The following is a 23,699-nucleotide window of genomic DNA, read 5'->3' as shown; positions in this document are numbered from 1 at the left end:
CCCAAATAGCTAGGTCTGACATCTCACCGTACCGTAACACAAAACCGAAAGAAGTACATCACCCCCCCCCCCCTTTGCTTCCGATCATATGTGGACCATGTGCGGACCCACAGATGTGTTCTTCTGGCGTTAGATGGGTGACACCACTTACCAACCACACCTGCAGGTGGCCCGATGTGTGTGTGTACATGTGTGTGTGTGTGTGTGTGTGTGAAAATGATGTCCTGTGATATTTAAATAACCAAATCACAAATTTGATGTGGCACATGTGCATCACAAATTAACCGGGCATCACCAACCCCACGGAGGTTCATCTAGTACGAAGTAGTACTGTGCCCCACACACACACACACTTTGAGTCAGTGGGAGGGGGCATCTCACCAAGGCGTATTGTAAGACTGACCAAGAAGAATCACCATCTTGGTCGTATAACCTCTCTTGTTTGTTGGGTCAAAGTCATGCATTGACGTTCGACACACGACCCCACAAAATAGGCTAGCTTGTCGCCGATAACCACGCGAGGGAGTGCCTGAAGACAACCACTGCGTGCATGTGTGGCCCAAACATATGTATGAAGTGTCATGTGGTGTTTGAATATATCCAATGCACATTTTTGATACATGTGTATGCGAGTCCTCAAACTTAGGTCTCGAATCTCACCATGATCGACGTACGACTATACGGTAACGCGAACCAAGAGAAGAAGAATCCACCATGGTAACCTCTCTCGTGTTGTTGGTCGAAGTGATGGAGATGTCCACGCGGGCCCACGAATATATAGGTCGTCGATGATAACCAAGCGAGGGAGAGTGTCCAAAGACACCACTTCATGTATGTGCCCCAAACATATGTATGGACATGCGTGATGCATGCATATATGTTTGAATACCAAAAGCGCAACATTTTGATGTGGTGCATGCATGCGTCGAAAAACGCACAGTCCCCACACAGATCTGGTTCATGATGCGTCACGTGCTCCGCCCCTCCCCCCCCCCCCCCCCCCACCACCACCACTTCGACCCGGTGGTAAGACGAACCAAAATTTAATCCCCTCCTAATTATAAGTGAAATTAACCTCTATCGTTGTCGGTCAAAGTGATTGACCAAGCGGGCACACAGAGATGGATGAAGCATCTCAGCGATAACCCCGTGGGTGAGTGCTAGAGGACAACCGTCATTGCTTGCTTGTGGACCAAACACATATGTATGGAGATGTGTGGTTGTGATGGTTGAATACCTAATATATATACAGAACTTTGATGTGGCACCTGCCTCGGAAACCTTTTAAGTCCCCCACAGACGAACCGAGGTTTACCTAATAATAAAGGACGGAAGCTTTCATATTTCTCCATACGTCATACTTTTATATCCGTTGATTTTATGTTAACCATCAAGATTGACGGCTAAGATTTAATAAAATATTGATTCTACATAAAAGGTTGGTTTGTTCGTGCTTTTTTTAAACAATACATTATTTTAATTAAATTTCAAAAATATTACGCGGTAATTATAGTTTTTTTAAATAATACTCAGTTGCCTTACTGCTGGCCGATTGGATCCAGTTGGCTGCTAGCCGATTGGCCCCCAGTCGGCCCACTGCCGGCCAATTGGATCCAGACGGCCGACTGCTGGCCGATTGGCCCCCAGTCGGCCCACTGCCTGCCGATTGGATCTAGTCAGGCCACTTCTGGCCAATTGGCCTCCAGTCTGCTTCCTCTACGCCGACAGGTGCATGCATCCATTTTTCCGTTGAATAGGTATTTGAAAAATGTTGAAGAAGTATTTGAAAAATGTTGAATAGGTATTTGAAAAATATTGAATGAGTATTTGAAAACTGTTGAATAGGTATTTGAAAAACATTGAAGAAGTATTTTAAAAAATGTTGATCATGTATCTAAAAATGTTAATCAAGCATTTGCAAAAATTGTTGAACAAGTATTTGAAAAATGTTGAATGAATATTTGAAAACTGTTGAATTGGTATTTGAAAAATGTTGAAGAAGTATTTAAAAAATGTTAATCATGTATAAAAAATATTAATTAAGCATTTGAATAAAATGTAAAACAAGTACTTGAAAGATGTTGAACAAGTATTTGCAAAATGTAAAACCAGCATTTGAAAAATATTGAACAAATATTCAAACGTTTTCGAATACTTGATTAACATTTTTATATACATGATCAACATTTTTTTAAATACTTCTTTAACATTTTTCAAATACCTATTCAGCAGTTTTCAAATACTTGTTCAATATTTTTTGCAAATGCTTGATTAACATTTTTATATACATGATCAACATTTTTTAAAATACTTCTTCTACATTTTTCGAATACATATTCAGCAGTTTTCAAATACTTGTTCAACATTTTTCAAATACCTATTCAACATTTTTCAAATACCTATTCAACAAAAAAATGGGTGCATGCACCTGTCAACCTAGTGAAAGCAGATTGGGGGCCAATCGGCCAGCAGTGGGCAGACTGAGGCCAATCGGCTAGCAGTGTGCCGACTGGATCCAATCAGCCAACAGTAGTAGGCCGACTGGGTATTATTTTTAGAAAATATAATTACCGCGTAATATTTTTGAAATTTAATAAAAATAATATATTATTTAAAAAATATAGCACTGCTGACAATCTTGCTAAGCGGGCAACCGCTCACAATCCGATCTGCTGCTTATACGACCAAGAGGAGACCGCGACACATCTTATCTTTGGGTGCCCTTACTCCAGATTAGTCCGGATGCTTGTATGGGTTGACATTCCAGACCTTGCTGCTGCATCGTTGAGTGATACTTCAATCTTAGCTTAAAAAAAAGCAGCAGGTGCGCGTGGTTTAAGTCCGACCACTTTGGGTCTATATTACGCAGCATTTCCTTACATTTCTGCAAGAGACTGTTTCCAAGACTCGAACCCGCGACACTTTACGGCCGCGCCAAGGCTCCCCTTCATACTTCAATCTTAGCTTGGTGGAATGAAATCATCTCTCCTCTTGGAACCAAGGCCTGCTCCACGGTCATCTACACTGGATGGAAATATGGAAGGAGAGGAATAGGAGGATCTACAACAAATTATTGAGGGAGCATGATCTACTCGAGCTCATCAAAATTGACATTTTCAGCCAGCACTCTCCATGCACTGGCTTAGTGACACTGAGAATGCCCCAGAACCTGAGCCAGGTTAACTTCTATGCACTGGTCTTTTGTAATCTCTAAATGTTGTAGTCCCTTCCCGCCCCCCTGTACTTCTTTTCGCACTTTTGTATTTGTTTTACTCCTGCTTAATATATAGGCGGCAATGCTGCCATTCCCTAAAAAAATACTCCCTCCGTTTTATAATATAAAAACGTTTTTCAAGCTTTGTTAGTTTGAAAAACGTTTTTATATTATGAGACGGAGGGAGTAAAGCTTAAACCACCAAAGATATGAACTCAACTTACACTATAGCATCCAAGCTACAGATCGACTCCCAGAATATTTACAACCTCAACCAAGGATGAGGCACATCATGCATTGCTCCACATAACCAAGCAGCAAAAGCTCAGCCAACACAGGCCAAACCAGAGTCCAATTTTGCCACAATGTGCCAACACAGGCCAACCAGACTGCCAACTTACAACAAAATGTCGAATTATGAGACCTCCAAGCAATCAAGTATTAAATGCTAGCAGTGGTCCAATTTTGCCACAATGTGCCAACACAGGCCAACCACACTCCCAACTTACAACAAAATGTCGAATTACGAGAGTTCCAAGCAATCCACAGCCATGCTTCAGCAAAGTGTGCTTGTGTGCCTTGACACCACTCATTCAAGGAGATTTCTGTTAACCAAAAAAAAAAGATTAGCAGCCTAGACAAGCACTTGAATGGGCATAGACAAGCACATTCATTCAATATATGAAGCAGCCAATATTACAAACTAACGTGCCAATATGGAAGGGTGTCACTACCATGCTACTGCAACTACAGAAGCAAGAGAGCTTTTGAAAATCAAAAGTGGGAAGATCTTTTTTATGCTGGCAGGCCTAATAAAGACATAGTTCAAACTTCAACATATTAGCATTCTTTGGCCTAGAGACAGAAAGTGTGAAGATACTAAACAAAGGCAACACCTCACCTTGCCAATCCAATGCAGCGGGCAACTTTCTGTTCTCGTTGTGACAGACACAAAAGATGGATTCAGTGGAAGACAGGCCGAAGATAGAATTCCAATAGCTCCATCAATATTTGGTGACTTCCTCGGGATCCAACAAGCACCTTCCATGCCCCACCGCTTACCCTTTGAATTCAGTAATAACCAGTCAGCTTCGTTATATCCAATGAGCAGCATTGACTGATTTGTCTTTCCATGGTCTTCTGGGACTTTGATAGTGCCCTGATCAGAAAAAAAAAAGCAACAACACAAAAAAGCATTAGGTAATGAACACATGCAACGGCATGGTTAGCATACCAACCAAACAGGTTCCAGGCCTATGCACAGTAAAAAGTACAAGCAATACAAATGGTAAATAAGAAATAATCAAACTATATTGGATAACTACAGGCAGATTCAACAAAATGGTACATTACATTTACTCAAATTAATCGTCCATCACTGATTTTATGCTTTAGTATCCAGACGATGAGAGTGATTCAATAACAAAATCAGCCTATGTAAGCTTAGTTTTTGGGGGGTCTTTTATATGCATTCAACATTCATCTTCTTATATTACGTTTTTAAAAGTTTTGAATATGCCAGACCAACATAACATACAGGAATCAGACCATGACTAACTTTATCTTTCTATATGAATACTCTACTACTTATTGAAGTATAAGATTATGCAAATAACTCGAGCTGAATAATCCATATAGGTGAAGTATGAGTGGCACAATGGATCAAAACACCAGTAGATCATATCTATATAGATACGGCTTTCTGAATGGATTCTGACAAATGCGACGAACTGTCTTAAAATTCATGATTCACAATAACAGACCACAAAATAATTTATGCAGTAACATAATAGCAACGCCATTTTAAAACCTTAATAACTATTCGATTGCATAAAAACAGAAATACTGTATTATGGAAACAGAAGACAGCATACAGTTGAATAATTAGCAAACTCTTTCCCCACAGCGACTCTGACAACAACTGGCTGATGGGCCACTGCATACATTAAAGCTTCTTCCACTGGACGGACGTTTATCCAACTCTCAATGGTGACTCCTTCAGCCTACAGAAAAAAAAACATATTAACATGAATAGTTTATAGCCTTTTATTTATTGAAATTGAAAGTTGCAATATATTATACCTGAATATTCTGGCAAATGCCCCTGTTCCCAGTATAAGGATAAGCATACTCTGCAACTACTCCCCCATTCCTCATGATAAAATCGAATACGTTAGGTGCAGTTCCACTCTTGCATCCAAAATTAGTTATCGTATTCGCATCAAGGATATGCTGGGCAGACAATTCGATGGGAATTGTACTTGTTATGGAAACAAGGCTTTCGATACTCATAAGGGATGCCTGAATATAGGAAGAGCCTAGAGAAACAATATGTTAGGAACAAATGCATGCAACAGCTTACACATTTATATGATAAACAAATCAAGGATAAACAAGAATATGGGTTCATGATCATCATTAAGCAAGTAGGAACTAACTTATGTGAGTATCGACCAGTACTTGTTAAAACTACACTGCTAACCTGCCTAACGTTTGTTACTCACATTACTGTCCAAAGCATTCTAAGAAAACAGAATGACCAATTACTACCATGCATGTCCGGAGTTTAATCAGGTAAGCAACCTTACAAAAAAAAGTCATTAATGATTGCTTGGTAGGCCTGCAGAAAGATAATGAGCTACTAAACAAAAACATAGTGATCATGAATTAACAATGGAAAATATTTTTGGTTTTTGTTTTGTGCATAAGGAGATGGCAACATGGATCTATGAATTAACATCAATCTATGTACTAGCAAACGATATCTGTTCTTTTTTCATCAGAAATAACAGAGTATTCTTGGAGTACCAGGCAGAGAAGTAGAAATGCAGTCACCAACATCAAAACAGGGTTGAATTTAAATATATTTTTTACGTCTCACGGCGGGAAAGTGAAACATAAATGATTTGTGTTACTCGTCCATACCACTGTTCAAACGACTTTTCACTGGGATTTGAACCCAAGGAACATCTCTCCAATCCACAGACTTGGGCAATCCGTATTGACCAACTGAGGTGGTAACCCCGTAATCTGCATATAACAACAAAATTATTGTTAATTAATGAATCACTGTGACTCAAAACTAATGCGGTTAATACATGCACCCACAAAGTTATTCGAGAGTTATTTCATCATTATTATTTTTCTGGAAGTTGTTATAAACTGGAAATAGGCATGCAAACATTTGTGTTTTTCAACACACTGCAAATTTACCCTTACCACTGATATTCAAACTTTGGGTTGTTAACCAGTGATTACAACATCATACACATGGCATAACAAAGGGGCTCGCGTTAGCTTCATTTTCAAAAATCTTTTTTACGACACATAAATCATCAGAAAAAACGATTTTAGGTATTTTTATTGTATAATTAGCATTAAAGACTATAAGCACATGTCATATCAAAAGAAAACTGTTTGAGCAATGACAGTAGTAAATGCAACAAAGAGCAGAGAGGCTAGGCTCTGCCTCTCTTGAACTAATGTGTTACTCCCTCCATCCCATAATGTAAGACCTTTTTTTACACTATGTTAAGTTGGAACTCTGGACTAACGAACTAGTAAGCATTTACAGAAACCGGTTTGGCCATCACAGGGTTCTGGTATTCTAAATACTAAAATCACAACTTGAAACAGCAACCATGCTAAGAATTAGTTTACCTGGCCCAAAACGTTTACGACCGAAGTCATAGCCGGGCTCGACCCATTTTGGAGACGATCCTGCATAAAACAAAGTTTGGGACATTCACAACAAGGAATTATCTACCAAACTAATGCAGTTTGGACTTTTTTCTATATATAATTTACCTGATGAAAGTGATCTGTATGCAGACCCTAAGTTCTTCCCCAGCTGCTTTGCTCCGCGGAGACCAGCTAGCAGAACGTTTGCCATCTTCAATGAACCCTTTGATGCAAAATAATTTACATCAGTTTCAAGCAGTAGCATTTGGGGAAAACGAGGCACGCCACCAGAAATTTCACGTCTACCCTCCTAAAAATTCACAGCAAATTTAGAGCGTCTCAACAGACCAACAGCCTCCCAAACCCCAAGGGCCTCCCCTCCCCACCCCCAGCTCCTTCTCCTAAAAAATCACAGCAAATTTAGAGCGTCTCAACAGACAAGAGACTCCCAAACCCCAAGGGCCTCCCCTCCATCTTTCAGCAACGAATCTTTAGGGGAAGGATTTACCTCGTTTCCAGCCGCTAGCTTCTCGACGGTCCTGCCCAGTCGCCAGCCGCCAGCCGCCAGCCTCCTTTGGCCTAGGGTTAATGATGCGGAAAATGGGGGGAGGAGACCGAGCATGGAGTTAAGTAGTTGACCACAGCGAGAGTGGTTATATCCACCTGGGCTGGCTTGTTTTGGTGGGCCGAGTTTTCAAAGTGGATTATCGGGCCCGTTAGAATATCTGAATTAAGTCCACTCAAAAAAAGAAGAATACGAGAATCAAGTCGTGGTGCTCATAGGGTGTGCGTGTGTGCGTTCATAGAGATGAGTGTATGCGAGTATGTATGAGTGCTTGCATCTGTACTGTGTTAAAAAAAGTAATTAGAAGTCCCGCGCTACACGTCTGACGGCTGATCTTTGTCAAATATGAGAATTAAGCCGGTCATGAGCCATCCGATCGTATGATGATATCGTGTGATTGTTCCTCTTCTCTGCTCATGTAATCGCAACATGATCTATGTTGCAAACCTCCATTGCAAATGGTGCCCGTCGCTATTGCAATAAGATCCTTGTTGCAAAAGGTGCTCGTCACCATTGTAATAAGATCCTTGTTGCAAAAAGCATCTCCTCCTCACAGCCATGCCCATCGCAATTGCAATAACACTCTTGTTGCAAACCTTCGCTACAACAGAACCCTTGTTGAAAAAGCATCTCTGGCTTTGGGCGTGCCCGTTGCCATCGCAATTGTGTCGCTCAATTCGCAACAGCCACAGACGGCAGCCATCTCAGGTCGGTGACGATGCATCTACGGTCATCATCGCGGCAACACTTGCAACATTTCGTGTCACCACCACCACGTCTAGCAATGGTGGCCCTCTCCTTTTTGGAGCAGTGGCATGTGCCATGGGAGTCGTGCCCTTTCTTCTCTAGCGAAGATGCAGTCATCGATAGAAAACGTGTGGTCCGAGTGCTTCGTTTGGGAAAGGCTAGGAGGAGCGATGGGGGCCGATAGGGCATGTGTCATGCAATGTAGGAGGCGGACATGAGCAAGAAAAACAGTCAGTGGATGTTGATTGTTTCCCTAGGGAGAATGCACAAACTTAATAATGGTATGTCTCCTTTTGTCTTTTCACCTTTGTGCTATGAAGGGTGATTTTTTTGCTTTTGCTAACATATAAATAGAGAAATGGATAAAATCGATGTTTATATGATTTTCAATTATTACACCATGTATTATGCAAGTTTTAACATGTTAACTAATAGTCCAAACAAATGACGAATGTAAATACAATTTGTATTGCCTGGTGTTTTACATCAACCAATTAAGTACACATTGCCTAAGAAGGTATTATATCATTTAATCTATATGACAACAAACATGACTCATATATCAATAAGACTTAGATTTGATAAATCGAGCAGCCCGAATGCATTTTGAGATGCTTTGGGGATGTCACGGGCTGAAGACAAAACTTCCAAAAAAGATTGGTTGTACCTATACGATGTGGTCACTTGAACTTGGAGGCAATTATCGGAAACTACTAGTCACCCATGCTCACTTCCCAATCAATTTTTTGGGTCTTCCGCACTTGGTTTAGCAACTTAGATGTGTAGGTTTCCAATATCTTGAGGATTAAATTGGGAAAAAAACATCACCTTTGCGGGCAACATAACTCTTGAGAAGTCGATGATTACCTCCCCAAGCAATGTATCACGTCACCACTATCGACTCTCACCCCCCCCCCCCCCCGCCCCCCCAACTCAAAGCCATCAGAAATGTGGGTCAACATGGGGAACTCGTGCAGTTATGCAGACTTAAGACTTGTTCTATGACTTCAGTACCCTCACCATTGGGAATGGTGGTGAGCCCCCTTTTGGACTCCCATTGGTTGCATGGTAAGAAGCCCAAAGAGACTGTGCCCCTCATTTTCGCGGCCTCTTCAAAGAAGAATTGGAAGGTTAGAGAAGCGTGTCGGATGAGGCTTGGGTCTAAGATAAAAATCCCTACCCAAGTATCAATGGCACACACCCTAAAGTTCATCGGCGGCCCCAGGGGTATTCACGTGTATTCATATGAATACCCAAGATTTGGCCCATAAAAATCAATACATGTCTTATTTAGCGGCCCACAGCCCACAGCTCACACGGGATACCGGCTACACTCGCCCCGTTCGCTCGATCCAGCCCCCACTCGGCCGTTCCCCAAGTCCCAACCTAACCTAGCGCCTGCGGCCAGCGGCGGCGAGTAGCGGCCAGCGCCCAGGGGCAGCGGCGACGGCGAGTAGCAGCCAGCGGCGGCGGCGACAGCGAGTAGCGGCCAGTGGCGGCGGCCAGTACTGACTGCAGGCAGTGGCAAGCGGAGCCGCTGAACGGGCGACCAGCGGCAGGCCGGCAGCGAAGCAGGTTCTATTCTCCTCTTCTCCTAGTTCTAACTTCCTAATTCCTATGGGCCATCTCATGCGGCAGGGCCTGGTCAAATTATAGCAGCGCCTGGAGCATCACGGAGCGAGCTAGTGCTGGATTTGTCCTAGTTCCTAATTCCTAATTCCTAGTTCCTGGTCAAATCACATGCTCCTAATTCCTAATTCCTAGTTCTATTATCTGTAGGTGGATTTGTAGTGCAGTCAAATTGGAAAAATTGCTGCTAGTGCTGGATTTGAATGCAACGAGCTACTGCCTACTAGTGCTGGATTTGATTAGTCTTAAGGTGGGTATTCTGGGTTAAAGTTTTGGGGACAAATTGCTGCTTGTGTTGCTGTTAAATATGCACATCACTCTGCTACTGCCTACTGAGTGCACGAAAATATTATTGGTTGAATAATTCGGTACAACTCCTCTGCTGTTCATGATGCTGTAGAATGATTTTTCTGTGTCAGGACAAATTGCTTGTGCTGTAAAATGCATTCATATTCATTTGTTTAGAACGATCCGAACACTAGTTTGCTACACGGCCAACTTAGTAGATTACTAGATTGCTGATCTATTTTTTTCTGATCTTGTATCACAGATGAAGAAGAAGGGTGTTACTAGATTGCTTATGCTTCTGATTTTACAAGTGATGAACTGGCAAGACTTCCATGGCAACTAAACATGTACTAATGTGCGTAGAGATGAAAGGTTTCAAAACCTGAAAAATCTGTGTCAGCTTTCAGTTATGCTTGTTGAGACAAATAAGCATGAACAATATCATATTGTTTACAAGCTTCTTAAGTTGGTATTGATTCTGCCAGTAGCTACTGCTAGTGTTGAAAGGGTATTCTCTTCAATGAGCTATGTGAAGAATAAGCTAAGGAACAAAATGGATGATGAATATTTGAACAATTGTTTGGTTACATTTGTTGAGAGAGAATTTTTCGATCAAGTGAAGGATGAAGATGTCATCAATCTCTTACAAAAAGTCAACCGCAAAGTTATATTGTAAGAAGGATATCATCACTTTATCAATCAGAAGGTACTTATGTATTCATGTTGTTATGGTCTGATACATTGAAATATTGCTATTGCTGCTATGCTAGTGTTATTTTGTTCATATATTGCTAGTGTTGTGTTGTTTGGTTCATATACTACATTTAGAGCCAAATTTTTTTTGGATGAATACCCAGCCTCCATTTCCTGGCGCCGCCACTGCTAAAGTTCATCTCCTTTTGGACGCACCTCCACGATATCAATCTTGAGGAGGGCATTGAGGATCACACCTATTTGGAGGTTCATTACTAGTGGCCACTATACGGCGGCATCTGCTTACATGACATAATTCTTGGGAGGTGGGGAAGGGCATGAGTACCATGATGAAAAAAACGGTTCTTTACTTGGTTGGCTAGGAAAAATATGATTTGGACCGTGGATAGACTGGATAGACAAGGTTGGACAAATTGTGGCTTATGTCCCTTGTGTAAAATAGAGCAAGTCCTTGACTCACCTTTTCTACAAGTGTTGGTTCACTAAGGCTTTGGGAATTGGCCAAGGGGTTGTGTCAAAAGTTTTGACATTGCCTCTTGAAATGTGGAGCGTTCCATCAAGGAGTGGAGGATCAGCATGTATGGCAAAAATATTCCAAATTGAAGATAAATGGCCTCACTCGCCGTGCTAATAAGTTGGACAATTTTGAATGGAAGAAATGACGCAAGTCTACCGCCAAAAGTATGCGCCGCCAACCATCCTCCTAGATGCCATTAAGGAGGCATTCGTTGGGCTTTGCCCGAGCCAAATGTCAAAGGACAAATCATACTGAGAGAGTAATAACCTTGTTATATTCTTTTTGTCCCATGTGACAAGAAGAAACCCTTCAACTTGGCCCACGTGTCACCCAGGGGGGCTACTCGAGCGGCGTCGAGTCCTCCCGGTGAAACCTTACCCTTCCTCGCCTCTTCCCAACCTTGCCGCCACCTGCAGGCGTCATTGGGGCAAAGAATCGTGCAATGCTAAGCGGCGGGGAGGCGTCCCTCTCACAAGGGCTACTATCTCTCATTGGGAATTCATGACCCGTGGCGCCGTCGCCGATTGGGTCAATCTGTGCCATCTCATCATCTGCGGGTGCTCCACCGTCTGGGCCATTGTTGTCGTGGACAAGGGGTATGTGGTTGGCTTGTGCCTGGGGGGTCCTTGGCCGCCTCCTTAGCTTGGGCTCCATCCATATCCGTCAGGATTGGGCGTGGGTTGCCGCTAGCGGGGCAGCATTGGTCCGATCAAGAGGCGGGCGAGTCATTGGGGTTGTGCCTAGAATGTGGAAGTCTCCCTTGCTTGTTGGCCCTCTAGTGGTGCCTTGGGAGCGGGTGGCCGCGATGTGAGAAAGGCAGTTGCCTCTCTTTCGCGCTTGGGTGGACTCCCTGGTCAGCAAGGAGCCATCTTGTGACAGTCGTCGTTGACAGTACTGGTGGTGGTGTAGGGCACGGATTTGTGAATGCCAAAGCGGCGGCCCTGGGTGGCAGTTTGTCTGGTTGGCTCTTCAGCGAGCTTCATGACGATTGTGGTGTCGGTGTTCCTCGGTCATGTGTGAGGAGCGAGGAGGCGGGAATCCAGACGTTGGTGGTGCTTTGACGGTGGCAGCGGTCATGGTGACCATGGTACCTCAGGGCGACACGGGTGAGGCTCCGGGCAAAAGCTTCTTGCTCCCACAATGGCAACGGCGATGCCTACGGGTGTCTTGTCCCTCTTGGGGGCATTGTTGTGGACTTGTGGTTCTCTCCTAGCACCAGGGTTCCACGTGAAAACCCTTGATCATAACTTTGGTCTCAATAGCGGCGGTGCTTACCATCGTCACCCACTTGGGGGCGTTGTCATGGAGCTCAGATTCCCTCTGGTCGCGTCTCCTCGGCATCGGCGAACAAACTCAGATTCTAACTTGAAGCTCCTTTGGCACTGGAGTGGGGCGGTCCTGACGGCTTCCTATCTTTTACGCGTGCCATCTCGTCACCGCTCTCAGCTCTCATTGTCTGCAAACAGGATCGATGATCCATGGCTCAGAGCGAGAGGGCGAGAGGGCCTCTTGGGCGACTTGTGCGTGCGTGCGTGTGTGGGCATGCGTTGCATCGGTGGCCGATGGTCTCTCAAGGAGGTGTGGTTTCACTTCTAGTTAGTTGCCTTGGGGTGCTTGTTGGTGGGGTGTGGGTACTCCTATAATCTTGTTGTATCTTGGCGAAAGCCTTTTTGTTTTTGTCGCGTGTAAAACTTTTTAAAACTCCTTATTAGTTAATGGATGAGGCTAATCTTATGCCTCTCATAAATAAAGAATACGACAGCAAAGTGCACTGCAGGCCATGCAGTCAAATGAGAACCAATAAGCAAACTACATGGGAGGGGGTGTACCTCAGTATTCACATTGTGACATCACCCACGCGTGTTTCAATCAATCCATGGTCAGGCACCGGTTGGCCTAGCCACGGTTCATATATGTGAAAATGAACGACCAATTGACTCAAATCTCCACTCTACGATGATCGGAAAAACGGGAAATATCAGACAAGGATCATACCTGGAATCAGATAAGAGACATGCAGCACCTCTCTGCACTCAGCCTCAAGTTGTTCGTCGGGCAGGCTTCCAGAAGGAGCGTCTTTGCCAACAGACTTATATCCCTGAATTGGCTTGACAAGGCAAATATCTGCAAACGAGAGCAAAGTTGAATCAGCTCGAATGTACCGAAAAGTAAAGAGTACAAGTCAGTTTCAAAGGATTGAACCCAAAAAAAAAAACCTTGAATCCACAAATGATCAAGAGGCACATGGACACACAAGTGCCTATGTTGTCGTCAGAAGTTGCCTGGTCACTTTGTCGACAAAGTCCCAGAGGCACATGGACACAAGTGCCTCGACCTACCTCACAGTCACGACGCCAAACATTAACACAAAGGCATGCCAGAGTTGAGAGGATAACATAGTCCCATGGTATCCCCTTCATCAATAAAACATGGATTTCTCACGTTCAGTAGGAAATTTATAAGAGGCACATTACCTCGCCAGAGATAATAGAAAGTAGAAACAAGAGTTATGCATGACACAAATGAAAACTTGCACTGAAGAATTAACTAAGATATACAGAACGTAAGCTACTCCCTCCACCCCATAATATAAGAGTGTTTTTTAGGCTAGTGTAGTGTCAAAACCCCTCTTATATCAGAAGGAGTAGTATTTACCTCTGTCCCAAATTACATGTCTTACTCCTTCCGTTTCAAAATAGATGACTCAACTTTGTATAAAGACTTTATACAAAGTTGAGTCATCTATTTTGGAACGGAGGAAGTACATTTGTCTAGACATGGATGTACCTAACACTAAACCGTGTCTAGATACATCCGTATTTAGACAAATTCAAGACAAGTAATTCGGGATGAAGAGATTACGAAATTAGTAAAGGAAATACCTTGGAACAAGAACTAATCATGCATCTGTCGAGCCTCTTCAAGCCGTGAGTTGCCTTGCCAACGGTTGATCTGATAAAATGGTAAAGTTGAATCAGCTCGAATCTAGTACTCCATAAATAGAAGGAAAATCACCTTGACACTTGAGGATTACACAATAGAAGGAAAATCAGAGAATGGAACGGAGGGAGTATAACAATCTTACTATTAACTTGGACCACCGTGCCTCCTCTCCCGTCTCCATAAACTCTGGTTCGTCCCATGAACACTTGAGGATTCAGCCTCGTGACTTGCGCGCCGTAGTCCCAGAGGCACATGCACGGGCCTATGCCTCGGACACCATCTCAGCCACCTCGCCGGGCATGAACAGGACTCGCCGGGGATTCACTAGAAGAAAGAGGTGCAGAGGACAACCAACATACATAGTCCGGCACAGCCTCTCATTCTCCATGTCACATGAACGTCAAGCATATGCCTTGGGACTTTCATCCCGGTCGCCTCGGCCGTGGCTGAGCAAGAGCTCACCGGAGGAAGCTATGTGGAGTTGGGCAGGACTTTCCAGAGGAGGAGAGGAATTCCGAGAGGAAGATGCACGGCTCACGGACATCCTCACGGCCACGTCGGCTTCATGCAAAAGAGCTCGCCGGAGTTCATCAGGAAAGAGTTAATTCAAAGCTGCAAAAGAACAATTAACTCAGAGATACAGAAAGACAGACAAACAAACAATCGAATAAAAAATAGAGAGGAAAACAGAAACACCATGCAAATCCTAATCCATGGACTCGGAGTTCTACCTCCGTCAGGGCGAATCTCATTTAAGTTGGGCGATTTATGTTCATACCGACGTCATGATTGCTTTAGATCTGCGAAAGAGAGCAAAGTTGAATCAGCACGAATAGCGATAGAAGGAAAAAAAAATCAAACTCTGTTTGAAAGGATTAACAAGAAAATCATGCCTTGAAGCATAAACCAAGGTTCATGCCATGGACGCCTAAGGAATCAGCCCCCTCGCATATGCGCTGTAGTCTCATGGGCACATGCACGGCCTAAGCCTCGGTTCCTTCACGGCGACCGCCTTCTCTTTCCCCATGTCACATGGCCATGAATACACGCTTGGGCACCATCTCCGCCGTGGCTGGGCAAGAGATCGCCGGAGGAAGGTGGAGATGCGGAAGACTTTTGTGAGAAGAAGAGGATAAGTAGGTTGTAAGCCAAAACTGAAGGACGAGAGAGACGGTAATCCACGAGTCTATCGCGGTGTAGACAATTTTCTGTTCGCCAGATCCGCATTCGATTTGACCCGACGTGGGGTAGGAGAGCTGTATCCGTGTTTTTTTTCTAGTATCTGACAGTTTCCTAATTAAAAACTAGTCCGGTGTCACTGCTTTCCAAGCGCTCTCATATACTGTCGATCAAATCAAAACAAAAAAGAAGAGAAAGGTGCTCCCAAAACGCAGGCGCGTGCGTGCGGGCCCCGCGTGCACTAACGCCGAAAGTCATTCACATGCATCTACCACGATTTATTGAGCCTGCCTCGTGGGCCAGTACGCCTTTAATCGAGAGCGCACTGCACCGTTCGCCCGTGTAGTTGTTGAAGAACACTACAATCTTTCTTTTTTTCGGGGGAAGAACACTACAATCTACTCCCTACGTTCCTAAATACTACTCCCTCGCTTTCAAAATAGATCACTCAACTTTGTACTCCCTCCGTCCCATAATATAAAACTTTTTTATACTAGTGTAATGTCAAAAACGTTTTTATATTATGGGACAGAGGGAGTACTAAATAGATGACTCAACTTTGTACTAAATTTATACTCATTTATTTTGGAATGGAGAAAGTATTGTATAAGTCTTTGTAGAGATTTCACTATTGACCATGTACGGTTGTATATAGATGCATTTTAGAGTATAGATTCACTTGGAGCATCTACAACGGACTTGGCAAATTCGGCCCCTCAAACGCTCACGGACGCGTCCGGATCGGCCCTCGTATTTCCTCTCGTGCATCCACATATCTCAGATGTGGAATCTCAAATCCATGTAAATACATGCAGGTCAATCACGCAACACAATGTCACACGTAAATAGCAATTGTTGGTATCAAGCATACATAGCGTTTACATAAAAAAATGAAGTGCCAAAGTCAAGCATTGCCTCCTTGGTTACCATTGTGGACCCACATGTGCTCCACAAAATCATTGAGTAGCTGCGTGTGCACCTGCTGATTTCGAAGATTCTGATGCATCTGCAGAAAGTTCATAAGCATGAGCCGCATCTTGATCTTTCGGAATTACAACTTGTTCTCCGGGTGCTTCGAAATTGTGGGTTTGGCCTACACCATCACCCTCATCCTCGACAATCATATTGTGCAGAATAACACAATATATCATCAGCTCTCGTAAAGTTTTCGATCATGAGCATGGGCATGATCATGTCCACTTCTTCGTCCGAATCCGATGAATCGAAGAACTCATCTTGAATCATTTGGTCAAGCTCCGTCGGTCCATACTCCTCGTCCGGCAAAGCATCGGGATTCATCATTTACCTAACAAAATCACAACAATTCCGGTAGGTCAATGCGTCGAACACATCAAGCGCAAGGCGGAGCCAAAGAGTTGCCAGACGCACCACGGTGACGTCCGGGCCGGCGACAACGTCCCCCCGCGGCGAGGACGGAAGCACTCTTCCAGAGCTGGCGACGGAGAGCCTGGGAACGACTGCGGAGTGGGGGCGGCTGCGGAGCTGCGAGCCGGACGACGCAGAGGAGGAAGAACATAGGAGAGAGCAAATAGATCCGGTAGCTCGGGGGGATTTGATGCAGTTTGTGGTGGGGTCGGGTTGTCGGGTCCGACGTGGCGGGCATGCCTGGGCGCCCCCATATCCATCCCATATTTGGGCTGGATATTGGAGGTGCCGGTCAGCCGGGCGTTTAAGGGCCATTTAAGGGGGCCGTCTGGGTCAAAAAATCGTGATCGGGCAATGACCGGGCGGCTTACCCGGGCGTATGAGACGGGTTTGAGTGGTCCGGTTGTAGATGCTCTTATTTTGCTCTATATGTGGTTCATACTGGTATCTCTACGTAGACTTATATTTAGGAACGGGGGAGTCATCCCTACTAGTAGAGTGCCCGTACCACATACGGTTGTATATGGATGCATTTAGAGTATAAGGGCCAGTTTGGTTGGTGTCCACAGCCACATGCCTGGGCAATAGCGCTGCCTGGCGTGGACACTTTTTCTGGTTGCTTTGCTGCCTGGTTAGGCAACTTTGGATGGGAGGCGTTTGGTTACCACCCTGGCCTGGATACTTCACTATCTCTACTACTTAAAAGAAACGTAAGGTTCCGTCTCCCCTCTTACGTCCCCCCGCTTCGTCCATCCCTCCTCTTACGATATCTATCATTCTCCACCGATTTTCCTCCCATCTCTTGGTTTCCTATTAAAACTGACAAACCCATTTAATCTTTGGTAACACAATCAATTGACGTATGGTAATCAATCTTATCTTTGACAACGATCACGCAATCAATTAAGTTATGGTAATCAATCCCGGGCCTTTCCCCTAAAAAAACAATCCCGGGCCAGAGCAGTTGATCCTTTCCTTTCGTTGTGGTCGTCACCGATCTGATCTACCACTCCCGTTCTTCTCCCGATGATCGTCCGCACTCCTATCTCTCGTATCTTCCGGCCTCACATTGCGATCTTAGCACGGACGCAGGCCGATCCTGTCATGGAGGCAGACAATGGACAGGAACATCCTGCTCGAGCGCGGCAATGACATCCTAGAAGCAACCGCTCGTTAAGGGCGTGCAGAGGAAGACCTCAAGGAGGCGGCTGGCTTTGACACTGGAGCAGATTAATACATGTCTTCCATAGGTGATAGAGGTTGCCGATTACATCAAGTACATCGATGTGCGCTAGGCGTCATTACGACGAAGTTGACATTGTCCTGCTGAGTTTGGTGAGTGCTTCCTTTGGGCTGTTAGTTATCTTTGTTCCTTTTTTTTGGTTTGTGCCTTTGGTCTAGAGGAACCAGCAATTCTTAGATCAAATTATGAGACAAATGGCTGGTGCCTTCGGCCTGGAGAACACACATGGCCATCAGTCTCAGGTCGCGAACCAAGATCTCACGCGGAAATAACCTGGGAAGTAGTAGTAGTAGTAGTAGTAGTGGTGGTGGTGGTGGTGGTGGTGGTGGTAGTGGTAGTGGAGCGGTAGCAGTGGTAGTGGTAGTAGTAGTAGTAGTAGTAGTAGTAGTAGTAGTAGTAGTAGTAGTAGTAGTAGTAGTAGTAGTAGTAGTAGCAGCAGTAGCAGGAGTAGCAGTAGCAGCAGGAGGAGGAGCAGTAGCAGAAGTAGCAACAGTAGCAGTAACAGTAGCAGCAGTAGTAAGTAGCAGCAGCAGTAGTAGTAGCAGCAGTAGCAGCAGGAGCAGGAGGAGCAACAGCAGCAGCAGTAGTAGTAGCAGTAGCAGTAGTAGTAGCAGTAGTAGTAGCAGTAGTAGTAGCAGTAGTAGTAGCAGTAGCAGGAGCAGGAGCTGAAGGAAATATGGCCTAGAGGCAATAATAAAGTTATTATTTATTTCCTTATATCATGATAAATGTTTATTATTCATGCTAGAATTGTATTAACCGGAAACATGATACATGTGTGAATACATAGACAAACTTAATGTCACTAGTATGCCTCTACTTGACTAGCTCATTAATCAAAGATGGTTATGTTTCCTAACCATAGACATGAGTTGTCATTTGATTAACGGGATCACATCATTAGGAGAATGATGTGATTGACATGACCCATTCCGTTAGCTTAGCACTTGATCGTTTAGTATGTTGCTATTGCTTTCTTCATGACTTATACATGTTCCTACAACTATGAGATTATGCAACTCCGGTTTATCGGAGGAACACTTTGTGTGCTACCAAACGTCACAACGTAACTGGGTGATTATAAAGGAGCTCTACAGGTGTCTGCAAAGGTACATGTTGAGTTGGCGTATTTCGAGATTAGGTTTTGTCACTCCGATTGTCGGAGAGGTATCTCTGGGCCCTCTCGGTAATGCACATCACTATAAGCCTTGCAAGCAATGTAGCTAATGAGTTAGTTACGGAATGATGCATTACGTAACGAGTGAAGAGACTTGCCGGTAACGAGATTGAACTAGGTATTGGGATACCGACGGTCGAATCTCGGGAGTGTAACATACCGATGACAAAGGGAACAACGTATGTTGTTATGCGGTTTGACCGATAAAGATCTTCGTAGAATATGTAGGAGCCAATATGAGCATCCAGGTTCCGCTATTGGTTATTGACCGGAAACGTGTCTCGGTCATGTCTACATAGTTCTCGAACCCGTAGGGTCCGCACGCTTAAGGTTTCGTTGACAGTTTTATTATGAGTTTATAAGTTTTGATGTACCGAAGGTTGTTCGGAGTCCCGGATGTGATCACGGACATAACGAGGAGTCTCAAAATGGTCGAGACATAAAGATCGATATATTGGACGACTATATTTGGACACCAGAAAGGTTCCGGGTGAGATTGGGACAATACCGGAGCTCCGGGAGGTTATCGGAACCCCCCGGGAGGTATATGGGCCGTATTGGGCCTTAGTGGAAAGGAGGGGAAAGGAGCGAGGGAGGGGGCGCGCCCCCCAAGCCCAATCCGAATTGGGAGGGGGGGCCCCCTTTCCTTCTCCCTCCTTCCTCTTCCTTCCCTCTCCCTCTCCTAATAGGAAAATGGGGAGTCCTACTCCCGGTGGGAGTTGGACTCCCCCCCTAGGGCGCGCCACCCCCCCTTGGCCGGCCCCCTGACGGTGTCCTGGACTAGGGGGTACTCACCACGTCATCCCCCGATCGGTTAGATTGGGCCGAGGATCCCCATGGCCGTATACTCATGGGCCAGTTCGGACAGCCGAAGTATACACAAGGAAGATTCTACAAGACTTGGTGATCAAGACAAGGACTCCTCCCCACCGGCGTATTCGGCTAGGACACTTGTTATCCTAGGCCTCTGGTACATTATATAAACCGAGGCAAGACTAGTCGATAGATGATTATGACATTATTCATCATACCTCTAGGGTTTATACCACAACATATGATCTCGGGGTAGATCAACTCTTGTAACCCCTATACTCATTAAAGTCAATCAAGCAGCATGTAGGGTATTATCTCATCAAGAGAGCCCGAAGCTGGGTAAAATCCCGTGTTCATGTTACCATCAATCCTAAGACGCACAGCTTGGGACCCCCTACCCGAGATCCGCCGGTTTTGACACCGACATTGGTGCTTTCATTAAGAGTTCCGTTGTGTGATCGGTAAGAGGATCAATGGCTCGACTACAGATCAACTGCGACCTCGACTTCTTCATCAATGGCTCGACTGGTCACCTTGGCTTGACCGAGGACTGTGCCCTGCTGCCGATCGTCATGTTCGGACGAGGGCCTTCATCAACACCAACTCCGATCTCTATCAAGATCATGGACGAATCATCCATGGAGCTCGGGGGCTCAACGTCAACATTGCCCTTGGGCAACCGTGCTGTTTTTCTGGACAACAAACTCGTATCCGCCGCCACTGCCTCCTCGAGTGTTGTTTTAACGATCGCTTTGGTGGAAATTGTGCGGAATTGAGTCTACAAAAACCCTGGAAAATTTTGTCGAGTTCCGATGGAGGAATCTCCGGCAATCTCCGATATACCGGAGCCCTGTTGAATCTGGACGAGAATTCGGACGAGTTTGGAGCGTGGTGTCCAGCATCTAGCTCGGATGTCCTTTGGAAGATCCAACCGTTGATCGGCTGCGGAATTCCTATATCTACCACCTGTCAAAAATTCAGCTCGAGCCGACCGTCCAAACTTCGGGAACCTTCCGATTAGTGCATCACTTTTCGGATCTGTTTTCTGCGCGAGAACGAATCCGACCCGAGTTCATCTTCTTTATGAACGGGATTTCGGACATCCTTTTTGAAGGAAGTTTTTGTATGGGGTATTGTGTTTTATTCTCAAACACATCCCATTAATATTAAAAGTATTTTTACAAAACGATCTTCACGATCGCGCTGGTGTCAAACCGGCTCGACAACATCACTCCACGGTGGCCGACCTGCGCTAGACACGTCGTCGCTTTGTTGAGCCGAGCTCAACTTCTTCGGTGTTGGGGATCGTAGCAGAATTTTAAAATTTTCTACGCATCACCAAGATCCATCTATGGAGTTTACTAGCAACGAGGGGAAAGGAGTGCATCTACATACCCTTGTAGATCGCGAGCGGAAGCGTTCAAGTGAACGGGGTTGATGGAGTCGTACTCGTCGTGATCCAAATCACCGACGATCGAGCGCCGAACGGACGGCACCTCCGCGTTCAACACACGTACGGAGCAGCGACGTCTCCTCCTTCTTGATCCAGCAAGGGGGAAGGAGAGGTTGATGGAGATCCAACAGCACGACGGCGTGGTGGTGGAAGTAGCGGGGATCCCGGCAGGGCTTCGCCAAGCGCAAGCGGGAGGGAGAGGTGTTGCAGGGGGAGAGGGAGGCGCCAGGGGCTGTGGTACTGCTGCCCTCCCTCCTCCCCACTATTTATAGGGGTCCTGGGGGGGCGCCGGCCACCCTGGAGATCCCATCTGAGGGGGGGCGGCGGCCAAGGGGGTGGCTTGCCCCCCAAGGCAAGTGGGGCGCCCCCACCCCTAGGGTTTCCAACCCTAGGCGCAGGGGGAGGCCCAAGGGGGCGCCCCAGCCCACTAAGGGCTGGTTCCCTTCCCACTTCAGCCCATGGGGCCCTCCGGGATAGGTGGCCCCACCCGGTGGACCCCGGGACCCTTCCGGTGGTCCCGGTACAATACCGATAACCCCCGAAACTTTCCCGGTGGCCGAAACTGGACTTCCTATATATAATTCTTCACCTCCGGACCATTCCGAAACTCCTCGTGACGTCCGGGATCTCATCCGGGACTCCGAACAAATTTTGGGTTTCTGCATACTAATATCTCTACAACCCTAGCGTCACCGAACCTTAAGTGTGTAGACCCTACGGGTTCGGGAGACATGCAGACATGACCGAGATGCCTCTCCGGTCAATAACCAACAGCGGGATCTGGATACCCATGTTGGCTCCTACATGTTCCATGATGATCTCATCGGATGAACCACGATGTCGAGGATTTAATCAATCCCGTATACAATTCCCTTTGTCAATCGGTACGTTACTTGCCCGAGATTCGATCGTCGGTATCCCAATACCTTGTTCAATCTCGTTACCGGCAAGTCACTTTACTCGCACCGCAATGCATGATCCCGTGGCTAACTCCTTAGTCACAATGAGCTCATTATGATGATGCATTACCGAGTGGGCCTAGAGATACATCTCCGTCATACGGAGTGACAAATCCCAGTCTCGATCCGTGCCAACCCAACAGACACTTTCGGAGATACCCGTAGTGCACCTTTATAGTCACCCAGTTACGTTGTGACATTTGGCACACCCAAAGCACTCCTACGGCATCCGGTAGTTACACGATCTCATGGTCTAAGGAAAAGATACTTGACATTGGAAAAGCTCTAGCAAACGAACTACACGATCTTTTATGCTACGCTTAGGATTGGGTCTTGTCCATCACATCATTCTCCTAATGATGTGATCCCGTTATCAATGACATCCAATGTCCATAGTCAGGAAACCATGACTATCTGTTGATCAACGAGCTAGTCAACTAGAGGCTTACTAGGGACATGTTGTGGTCTATGTATTCACACATGTATTACGATTTCCGGATAACACAATTATAGCATGAACAATAGACAATTACCATGAACAAGGAAATATAATAATAACCATTTATTATTGCCTCTAGGGCATATTTCCAACATTCGGATCATCATCTCGGCCAGCCGAACAATAGTTCGGCATCGCAAAGGATAAATCGTCACCAACATCGCCGCTACACGGATTACACGGAGCGGGCACACCGGCATCGCCGCACGGTCACTTCATCAAGCCAGCATTGACCACGTCACAAGTTACGACCTGGGTTGGCATGGCCGCACTGTTGCCTCTTCGAGCCAATGTCCATCACGCCGAACTACTTCAACACCTTGGCTGACATGGCAGCTGCAACAACTCCTCACCGGCCTGCTCCATCACCTCGGCTAGACCGGGGACATGGCTATTTCTTCATCAACATACTCCGGTGATTTCGGCGTCACCAGCCGACCAGCTTCGTCACGTTAGCTGGACCGGGGCTTTGCCTCGGCAAGCCAACCTTTGCCAGCATCGCCATGTCGTCGCTTTATCGCCCATCAGGCAATGGGTGTGCGGATCGATTCCCAATTTTGGGAGTCGCTTTTCTTCGGACTACTACAACAAATAAACTAGGTGCTATTAATCCTAACAATTTTTGCTTGTTGGGCTTATTTTTCTTAAGGAATTATTACTCTGGTTTGTTCCATCATCTGTACACAGGTCTA

The 23,699-nt window shown here is 45.4% G+C and overlaps 1 protein-coding gene across 1 annotated transcript; it reads right to left on the bottom strand.

Moving 5' to 3' along the window:
- Positions 1-3,424: 3,424 nt before the first annotated feature.
- On the bottom strand, positions 3,425-13,616 carry LOC123051968 (zingipain-2). Its single transcript, XM_044474984.1, has 10 exons — positions 13,572-13,616; positions 13,351-13,479; positions 7,404-7,474; positions 7,022-7,118; positions 6,875-6,934; positions 6,140-6,244; positions 5,297-5,532; positions 5,089-5,217; positions 4,116-4,373; positions 3,425-3,819 (listed from the first exon to the last, which is right to left on the bottom strand). The coding sequence occupies exons 4-10, from the start codon at positions 7,104-7,106 to the stop codon at positions 3,808-3,810; spliced, it is 885 nt and encodes a 294-aa protein (XP_044330919.1). The 5' UTR covers positions 7,107-7,118; positions 7,404-7,474; positions 13,351-13,479; positions 13,572-13,616; the 3' UTR covers positions 3,425-3,807.
- Between the last annotated feature and the right edge of the window lie 10,083 nt (positions 13,617-23,699).

Source organism: Triticum aestivum, chromosome 2D (genome assembly GCF_018294505.1).
Source record: "Triticum aestivum cultivar Chinese Spring chromosome 2D, IWGSC CS RefSeq v2.1, whole genome shotgun sequence".
Lineage (NCBI taxonomy): Eukaryota > Viridiplantae > Streptophyta > Magnoliopsida > Poales > Poaceae > Triticum > Triticum aestivum.
This window is presented reverse-complemented; position numbering and strand designations above follow the sequence as displayed.

Excerpts from the sequence above, each read along its gene's own strand:
- LOC123051968 (XM_044474984.1), bottom strand. The coding sequence starts at position 7,106 with ATGGCAAACGTTCTGCTAGCTGGTCTCCGCGGAGCAAAGCAGCTGGGG. Across the intron at positions 5,533-6,139 it reads GAAAAGTCGTTTGAACAGTG|GCTCTTCCTATATTCAGGCA; the intron begins GTATGGACGAGT and ends TTGTTTCTCTAG. Across the intron at positions 4,374-5,088 it reads AGTTTGCTAATTATTCAACT|GGCACTATCAAAGTCCCAGA; the intron begins GTATGCTGTCTT and ends TTTTCTGATCAG.